The sequence below is a fragment of the Myotis davidii genome, unplaced genomic scaffold (genome assembly GCF_000327345.1).
Source record: "Myotis davidii unplaced genomic scaffold, ASM32734v1 scaffold732, whole genome shotgun sequence".
Classification (NCBI taxonomy): Eukaryota; Metazoa; Chordata; class Mammalia; order Chiroptera; family Vespertilionidae; genus Myotis; species Myotis davidii.
The window spans coordinates 677808-688056 of NW_006284349.1; the positions used below are offsets into that span (position 1 = coordinate 677808).

Genomic DNA, 10249 nt, shown 5'->3' on the forward strand with positions numbered 1-10249 from the left:
AGAACATGGACACAGAACTTGGCTGGAGATTGTGGCTAGAGATCCTGGCAAGGCTGCTGATCAACTGAATGCTGCCTCCATGTCATTCCTTCTTCGCCGACTCCGTCCACACCTTTGGGGACCCCTGGACCTGCTGGGGTTGGACCCCAGCACTCACTGTTTTCTGAGACACGGTCGTGGTGGTTTGTTTGTTTTTGTTTTCCATCACAGATTTGCTGGTCAGCAGATAGTGCACCATGAACACTCCTCTCTATTAGTGAAAACCTTTCTGTGTTGGTTTCAAACTTTTTACGGAGCTGTCAAGGTCTGCAGAAGTTTCTGCCAAACCCTTCACTGTGAAATTTCTTGGGGATTTTTCTTCTTATTTAAAAAGAATATATTCTTATTGATTTCAGAGAGGAAGGGAGAAGTAGAGAGGGATAGAAACATCAATGATGAGAGAGAATCATTGATCGGCTGCCTCCTGCATGCCCCGCACTGGGGTTGGAGCCCGCCACCCAGGCGTGTGCCCTGACCGGGAATCAAACCATGGCCTCCTTGTTCACAGGTCTATGCTCAACCACTGAGCCATGCCAGCCGGTGGCGATTCTTCTCCTGCACTTTCCTTTTCTCTTGCCTCTTCAGTTATGCATTCCTGTTCCAGCTCCAACACCTCATTGGCCAGTCCCTCAGGAACCACCGCTAGGAGCTGCTCAGTGCCTTCCGCACCTGCAGCCAGGTACAGGGCTTTGCCGTCTCAGCCACAGCCTTGGTGACTTTTGCAACCTCCTCATCCTTGGCAAGTCCTCTGACGTCATGGACCAACCTCTTGAGTGTCTTCTTCCAGACGCCACTCATACACTCCTGGACGACATCAGGCCAGCCCAGCAAGGCTCCTGATGGGGAGACAGATGCTGCAGGCCTTCATCGTTGCCTTGGCGTATTCTCAGTGTCCTCCTCAGGGGCAGCAACAGCCTGGGCAAAGGTCTTCCTCGGGGGGTAGGTCTTAAAAGCTGTTTTAACCTCTCGGTGGACTGTTTGGATCGCAGACATGGTGTTTGGAGAGAGAAGCGCCACTTTGAGACGGGGATGAAGATCGCCAATAAAAGGAGCATGTCTGGGAGCATTGGCAACAATAAGCAACATCTTGAAAGACATGTTAATCTCCAAACATACCTCTCCCTTGTGCTGACATAGCACCCGAGGAGGGCGCCTTGGAAGAGGAGCTGGGTCCCCCGTGCCTTCTTGTTGCCCCTGTAGGACACTGTTGGTGAGAAGCTCAAAGGCCTGGGGTCCTCACTGTGCCATATTAAAGGGATTCAATTTGTAGCCTGCAACACAGCCTCAAGCAGAAATGTTATCCTGTCCTTAGAAGCCTTGCAAGCTGGCATTGACGTGGCCTCTGCATGGATGAAAGAACGTTCAGGCATCTGTTTCCAGCATAGGGAGGTGTCATCACTATTGAATGTTTGTTCTGGTAAGTAATTTTCCTCCATAATACGCTTATCTAGAGTTTCCAAGAATTCCCCAGCTGCCTTCACACCAGCACCAGCAGACTCACCACTCACTTTCACATCATGTATGAATAACAATTCTTTAAAAAATATATGTGTTTATTGATTTGAGAGAGCTGGGAAAGGAGAGAGAGAGAGAGAGAGAGAGAGCTCCATGTGAGAGAGAAACATGGATCAGTTGTCTCCCATATGCACCCTGATCAGGGCATGTGCCGGACCAAGAATCAAACCAGTGACCTTTGGGTGTACAGAACGAAGCTCCAACCAACTGAGCCACACCGGCCAGGGCTGAATACTGATTCTGGAACTGCTTCAGTCACCTAGAGCTAGCAGGAAATTCACTGTAGCCGGGTCCACCCTTTCCTTTCACCAATACACTTCTTGCTTCATCATGATCGTCAGGGTGCTGAGAAGGACATGCTTCTGTGTCTGGTCCCTAATCCAGGCCATCAGACGTTTCTCCACATCTGAGACAGCACCGTTTCAAATGTTCGTTGGTTGCGTTGCTTTCAGTGAAGCAGATCCTGTAATGACTTTCATTATTTTTCCTTGTTCGTCAAGACGGTAGCTGTGGTAGGTGGGAGAGGCAGACTGGTGAGCAGGGACCACCACTGACTTTCCATCTTTTAATTTAATTTCAGTCACTCGACATGGCCTCTGAATGGCAACGTTAGCAGTGATTTTGTATGTTGGGGGCCATGATGAACAAAACACCAAATTAAACCAAGCACAGGAGAAAAGGATGCATATGGAGACTCAGTAACATGGCGTACTGCTTTACTAGGACAGCAAACTTTTTTTTGATGTTGTTAATTCTCACCTAAGGATTTTTTTTTCCATTGCTTTTCAGAAGAGAGGGGAAGAAAGGGGGGGGGGGGAGAGAGAAACATCGATGTGAGAGAGACACATCAACTGGTTGCCTCCCATATGCACCCAGACGGGAGGCAGGGAGCAACCCCGCAACCCAGGTACATGCCCTTGACTGGGAATCGAACCCAAGACCCTTCGGCGTATGCGCTCTAACCACTGGGCAACACTGGGCAGGGCTACAGCCAACTTTTTTCTATAGAAGTAGAAAGAGTACACTCTAAAAGAAAGATAAAGATATAGTAAATACAGAAACCAATAACATAGTCATGTATTATCATTCTCAAGTATTATGTACTGTCCATAATGGTATGTACTGTCCATAATGGGATGTGCTATAGTTTCATGCTGTGAGTGGCGCTGTAGGTCTGTTTACACCAGCATCTCCACAGACATGTGAGTAATGGAATGCTCTGACGTCTGGACAGCTACAGTGTCACTAGGCGATGGGACTCTTTCAGCTCCCTTATAATCGTAGGGGACTGTCCTTGTAGATGCGGCCCATGTGGACCGAAACATCAGATGCCTCCCATGATTGCCAGTTTCTGCATCTGTTTCTACAAAGGCTTGGACTGTGAGGTGTGGACAAAAAGGGGGCCACATGTTGACCTGACAGGCCCAGGGGAGGCCTGCATGGCGGTCTTGCAAACTCAGGGACCTAAAGTCACCACAAAGGATGGTCTGACATGAAAACTCTAACTAAAAGCAGTGATGGTGGGTAGTCATGTCCGAGGCTGGTGTCTTCCCTGACAAAGGCCAGTCTTTACCTTAACTGAGCCTACTGTCTTTCTGCGTCTATGATAACATATCGTTGGAATGTCAAAGTCATTTTCCTTTTTCCGGACCCCTCAAAGCACAGGCCCCGCTCTGCGGAGACCACCAATCCCCTCGTTGTTATTGAGTTAGCTGTTGACTGTTGACAATCCTGTACCCACCCAAGTAAAAGAAGTGTGTCTGTCATTTACTTTTTATCCAATCCCAGAGGTTTCCCCACTTTGCTTTCTCCCGCCTCCCTAATCTATCCCCAGTGGATTCCATGTAACCCACTTATGTCTCCTTTTTTTTAAATATATATTTTATTGATTTTTTACAGAGAGGAAGGGAGAGGGATAGAGAGCTAGAAACATCGATGAGAGAGAAACATTGATCAGCTGCCTCCTGCACACCCCCTACTGGGGATGTGCCCACAACCAAGGTACATGCCCCTGACCAGAATTGAACCTGGGACCCTTCAGTCCGCAGGCTGACGCTCTATCCACTGAGCCCATCGGAGGAGGGGAAATAATGACAGCACCCAGCAGTGGTATTTCGTCTCTTTCTGTCTCTGCTCTTGAGCCTTTTATGACTTTCATCCTGTTCACTCCTCAAGCCAGTCCTGCCTGCGGCCTGTTCTCCTGACTGAGCTCGAAGAGTCTCTGAGAGGGGAAGAGTCTCTGAGAGGGGAAGAGTCTCTGAGAGGGGCAGGGCTCGGGAGTCAGGGAAAGGTGGGTGTCTGTGTTCTCACTGGAGCGCCCTGAGGCAGCTGCCTGGGGAAACTGAGGAATAGGGTGTTTGCTGATAGAGCCCGAGGAAGGACCCTCAGGGATAAGTAGTCCTGCTGGGCACGGGGCTGTGGGAAACCATGGGAGGGGGTTCAGCCCCCTGAGGCCCAGAGAAGCACCCAGAGGCCCACAAAGGGGGCAGCTTGACGGGGCAGCAGTCAGCTAGCTCCCCTGGGATCTCGGCGGGGGGGGTCCTCATTGGGGGATCAGCACAGATTGGGGTCTGTTCGGTGGGGAACAGCAGCTCCTTCGGACCCCGATTGCTCCTTTGGACACGGAGACCCTTTCCTTCTCCACCCTGGGAACATCCCCCCCACCCCACCCCGCCCTCCAGGCTCTAGGTCCTAGGCGCCCTGCCCAGAGCAACAGGAAGCACAAAAAACCAACCACACAGTGGATACCACGCCCCAGGCCGCTTCTGGGAAAGACCAGGGTGGGTTTGCAGAAGTTTTCAGCTCAGCCGGGAAGACTTTCATGGACTCATTAGAACCTTAAAAGCCCAAGGTGACTAATGAGTCTGGGAAACGCTCCAGGGTTGGAGCAAACAGATAAACACACACAGAAGGGCAAACGGGTTAATGACTGCAGGTCCTGATCCCTATCGCCCCCAGGGGAGGAAGCCTTGCCGAAATCCATCGAGTTCCTGAGAAGCTTGTCAGGTAGGGTCTTGGGAGTCTGGGCTCTGCTCCGGATTCTCCCGGCAGCAGCAATGAGCTGGGCCACCTCAAGAAGCCCCTTCGGCCTCATTTTTGGACACTAGACCTGCCTTACCGACCTCACAGGGTTTAGAGAGGCTTCAGCAATACAAGCAATGCGAAACCTCTTTGAAAACGATAAAGTTCTGTACTTTCTGCGAACGACCACACTAGGATACGATTAGCAGTCCAAAGATGGCACTAATCACATCGTTAACACGTATTTTAAAATTAAGATGCTTCCTAAGATGATACATCGTATACTTGGTACCTTCACCCCATGTGACCACCATAATATACCGTGCCTTGATTTTATTATTATTATTCTATTATTAGTTTTAATAGTTTAGAGCTGGGCAAACAGAATGCGCAAGGTTCAATGTCATTTCCCTCGGATGCCTGTGGGAACGCTGGCTTTCTAAATGACGTTGTCATTATTGTCTACACAGACCCTCTCTGGAGTGGAAAACAATGGTCGCCCATATAACTCTTTCCTGTCCTGTGTTCAATAGTCAATAAAAAGGCTTGTAGTGCGGACACGTTCTGAATTCCCGGTGCCTCTTGCTTACCTGTTGACGAGATTCCAGGAATTTTCTGGGCTACAAGGAAAAGGTCGTCAATGGGGTCCACCAAATGCTTGATGTTCATTTTCCTGGCGTTGTAGTAATTGCCGTCCGCAGCCCTGCCTGCGCGCTCGATCGCCACCAGGTGGTCGAATCTGCCGGGGAGCAAGAGCACAGAGTCCTGAAGCAGAGGGTGCTGCCTCATTGTAGCATCACGACTTTTGTGTGAAGGACAGGTCACTCTCTCTTGGAGTCCTTCATTCCTACAGAGCGTGGCTGAACGTCTGCTCTGTGGCAGGGCCTGTGCTGGAGCTGGTCTATCTGATCACTGTAAGAAGTGATATCGGAATCTTTAGCAATGTATTAGAGTCGGAGGTCGCGAGAGCAGGAAGGCCGAGGGTCAGGGTCAGGGCCGTGGTCGATGCCGGAGCCTGGCGCAGATCTCCACGAACCGGCGGGGGAGCCGGCACCCAGGGCTGTGAGTGTTGGCTGCTATTGGCCCACCACTGCCCCTTCCAGGCTCTTGCTCAGTTTACAGACACAAACAGACCAAAATGGAATTGAAGTATTAGAGTCTGGCCCTTTAAATACAGTTCCTCATGTTGTGACCCAACCATAAAATTATTTTCATTGCTACTTCATAACTGTAATGTTGCTGCTGTTACGAATCGTCATGTAAATATCTGATATGCAGGATGGTCTTAGGCGACCCCTGTGAAAGGGTTGTTCGATCGCCAAAGGGGTTGGGTCCCACAGGTTGAGAACCGCTGTATTAGACCAACGAATCTACCACATGATAAACAGGTAAGAGGTATAGGTGGCGTGGTGGGGAGGATGTAGGCTGTGGCATCAGCTCGCAGGTCCTCATGCCCCTGGCCTTGGGCGGTACCCGTCTCCCGCAGTGTGGGAAGTGGGACGTGAGGAAAGCCCACGAGGCCCTGAGCGTGCAGCACCACACCAACGCAGTGCTCAGGCTCAGGGGCTGTGGTTGCTCTTATTATTGGAGGAACATTGTGTTGATCATCCAAGTGAAGAACAGAGAAATTGCACTTTTATGTCTCCCTAAATCTGCCCCACCCCCATCATGGAGATCTTCAAATCTTAACTCTGCTGTGGAAACACTGTGGGGGCAACTCAAAGAATCTAAATAGAATTACTATGGGATCCAGCAATTCCACTGCGGTATACACCCCAAAGAACTGAAAGCCGGGTGTTGAAGAGATAGTTACACACCCATATGCCTGGCAGCATTAGTCACAATGGACAAAAGGTGGAACCACCGCAAGTGTCTATCAGCCAAGGAACACATCAGCAAAATGTGGTCTCTGCATGCTATGGAATAAGATTCAGCCTTCCAAAGGACAGGAATTCTGATACCAGCTACAATGGGGATGAACCTCAAGGACATTTCCTGAGTGAGATAGGATAAACATATCCTATCTAATAAAAGACAAAGAGGGTAATTAACTGTACCTCTGCTATGCTTCCCATTGGCTAATCAGCGAGATATGCAAATTAACTGCCAACCAAGATGGCGGCCGGCAGCCATGCAGCTGAAATGAGCAGGAGGCTTGCTTGCTCCAGTGATGGAGGAAGCCAAGGTTCCCCTCCTGCCGTGGCCCGTCTCTGAGCTCTGAAAGCAACAGCTCCAAAAGCAACAAAGTTTCAATTATAGAAGCTAAGCAAACCCCAGATACCTGCTTTCAGCCAGCCACAGCCTCAGAGCTGGAGCGAGCAGGATGGCAACAAAGTTTCAATTCTAGAAGGTAAATAAATCCCAGAATTAAAAAAATAAAGGAAAAAAGGAGAGGCTCGGAGCTTCAGTTGCCTGCCAGCCTGAAAATGGCCCTCAGCCCCTCACCCAGACTACCCAGGCACCCCAGTGGCGACCCCCACCCCAAAGTGGGTGTGGCCAGCCTGAAAACAGCCATCAGACCCTCATCCAGGCTGGCCAGGCACCCAAGCAGAACCCCCACCCTGATCCGGGACACCCTTCAGGGCAAACAAGCCGGCCCCCACCCATGCACGAGGCCTCTATCCTATATAATAAAGGGGTAATATGCAAACTGACCCTAACAGCAGCAAGACTGGGAATGACTGGTCACTATGACACACACTGACCACAAGGGGGCAGACGCTCAATGCAGGAGCTGCCCTCTGGTGGTCAGTGCACTCCCACAGGGGGAGCTCTGCTCAGCCACAAGCCAGGCTGATGGCTGCCAGTACAGCGGTGGTGGTGGAAACCTCTCCCGCCTCCTCAGCAGCGCTAAGGATGTCCGACTACAGCTTAGGTCTGCTCCCTGCTGGCAAGTGGACATCCCCCAAGGGCTGCCGGGCTGCCAGAGGGATGTCTGATTGCCAGCTTAGGCCCAATCCCCCAGGGAGCAGGCCTAAGCCAGCAGGTGGTCATCCCCCGAGGGGTCCCAGACTGCGAGAGGGCACAGGCTGGGCTGAGAGACACCCCCCCACCCCGAGTGAACAAATTTTTGTGCACCAGGCCTCTAGTAGAGACATAAAGTAGAACGGCAGGTATCTGGGGCTGGGAGTCGGAAGGAATGTGAATGGGGACAGAGCTCCCGCTGGAAAATGAAAGAGTTCTGCTGGAGATGGATGGTGGGGACAGCTGCACAACAATGTGTATGTCCGTAACAACACAGAACTGTGTACTTAAAATGGCAAAAATGTGAATTTTATGTTGTGTATATTTTACCATAATAAAAACAACATCGTAACTCTGGATGCTTTCTCTGTACATGTTTTGAAAAACAAGACTTCCTGCCGGTCCACGTGCCTTGGTTGTGCTAGAATGACAAGCAGGTGGATGAGCAGGCCCTGAGCAGGTGCTGGAAGGTCACCCCAAGGCGATGTGTCCAGAGCGGTACAGGTGGCCCTTGAGAAGCTAAGTGACAGGAGGAAGAAGCTGGTCCTGACTTCCCTCTGGGTGGACACAGTGGTGATGAAAATCAGCTCAGCTCTGAGCTCTGGGCCAGACCCGTGCAACCTCTGTTCCAGAAGGAGAGCACTGTGTCTGGACCTTCCCCAGGAGCATGCAGCAACACCCCTCCTGAGGGTGCACTGATTAAAAAAAAAAATTATATATATATATATATATAATTAGAGGACAGCAGAGGCCAGCCTGAGAAATGAAACTCCTATTCTCACTTGTTCAGCAGCATTGGTGCACTGGGGGGTGGGGTGGGTCCCTCAGCCTGGTCTGTGGCCTCTCGCAGACCGGGACCCCTTGGGGGATGTCCGCCTGCTGGCTTAGGCCCGCTCCCACTACCGCAGCTGCACTTGCCAGCTGTGAGCCCAGCTTCTGGCTGAGCAGCACTCCCTTTGTGGGAGCACATTGACCACCACGGGGCAGCTTCTGCATTGAGGTCTTCCCCCTGGTGGTCAGTGCATGTCATAGCAACCGGTTGTTCTGCCATTCAGTCAATTTGCATATTAGCCTGTTATTATATAGGACTAGAGGCCCAGTGCACAAAATTCGTGCGTGGTGGGGGGAGGGGCTTCTCAGCTTGGCCTGTACCCTCTCCATTCCAGAACCACTCAGGGGATGTTTGACTGCCTCTCACAATCCAGGACCACTGGCTCCTAACTGCTTGCCTGCCTGCCTGATTGCTCCTAACTGCTCCCCTGCTGGCCTGATCACCCCTAACTGCCTCTGCTTCACCCTGCACCCAGGACCCAGGATTCCCTCCTTCTGACTGGCCACAGGTGCCCAGGACCCAGGCCAGCTTTGCCCGGGCCAGCCACAGCTGCAGGGGACCATAGGTGGGTGGCTTCTCCCGGGCTGCAGCCACAGGTGCCTGGGACCGTGGGGTGGGTGATTTGTCCTTCTCACAGGCCACAGCCTGGCTGGTCCCCATTCTTCTCTCGTGAGCTCATTTGTGCCTGGCTGGTACCCATTTCTCTCTCCCTAGTGTTGAGTGTCTGAGCCATTACAGCATGACGGCATGAGGGCATGATGACCATTTGCATGTTAGCTCTTTATTATATAGGATTATCCCTCAATATATTATACTATTGAGGATGGGGGGTGTGCTACCATGGTCAGTGCCTGGTCCTTCACAGCGTGCCAGCCAGGCCAGGCGGGGCCTGGGGAGGCTTTTCCCTCCTGGAGCCGTTCTTCCCAGGGAGGCAGCATCTGGCTGCTTTTTTTTCAGCTTTTTTATTTTTTTTTTTTTTTAAATTGGAAAACAAGCTCTGGAACTGTGGTTCCTGGAATCCCTGGGTCATAGCATGCACCTCCATGCCTTGCTGCGCCCCCCTCAACCTCCTCCTGTGTTGAGCATCAGCCTGGCCTGCGCCCTCTTGCAATCAGGGACCCCTTGGGATTGGGCCTAAACCTGCAGTTGGACATCCCCCGAGGGGTGTAGCAGTACGCCAAGTGGCAGGCGGCCAGGGAGGAGCCAGAACTGGGGCCGGGCACTGCACAGCTCATGCTTATCCCAGCGGCTGCGCCTGCTGCCACCGCTTGGTAGTGCTACTGCAGATCCAGCCATGAGCCCAGCTTTTAGCTGAGTGGCACTCCCCCTGTGGGAGTGCACAGACCACCAGGGGGCAGCTCCTGCATTGAGCATCTGCGCCCTGGTGGTCAGTGTGCATCATAGTGACTGGTCAACTGGTCATTCCAGTCGTCCTGCTGTAACAGTCGCTGGGCTTTTATATATATAATTGATTTCAGAAAGGCTGGGAGAGATAGAAACATCAATCATGAGAGAGAGTCGTTGATCAGCTGCTTTCTGCATGCTCCACACTGGGAACTGAGCCCGCAGCCCAGGCATGTGCCCTGACTGGGAATCGAACTGTGACCTCTTGGTTCATAGATCGATGTTCAACCAAACCACACTGGCCGAGCTGATTTTTTTTTTTTTTTTAAGCCAGAAGAGTCCGTTTAGCTACCCAGGAAGGAATTCACTCCTGGGAACCTGCTCCCTGGGAAAGTTAGTGCGTCTTCTCTAAAGAGCGGAGGCCCCTCTGCCTGCGATCAGATCTGACTCACTTCCTCCATTCATCAGGGGATCAGATCTGGCTCACCTCCCTCCATTCATTAGGGGATCAGATCTGGCTCACCTCCCTCCATT

The 10249-nt window shown here is 51.6% G+C and overlaps 1 protein-coding gene across 3 annotated transcripts in view; it reads right to left on the reverse strand.

Annotated features, from left to right (window-relative positions):
• The window catches only part of LOC102753826 (chromosome unknown open reading frame, human C14orf159), an 80046-nt gene that overhangs the window by 19023 nt on the left and 50774 nt on the right, over nucleotides 1–10249 (reverse strand). For all 3 annotated transcript variants that reach the window (XM_015571390.1, XM_006754716.2, XM_015571397.1), the window contains exon 10: nucleotides 5166–5314. In XM_015571390.1, coding sequence (XP_015426876.1) covers nucleotides 5166–5314 — 149 coding nt within the window. The remainder of the gene's footprint in view (nucleotides 1–5165; nucleotides 5315–10249) is intronic.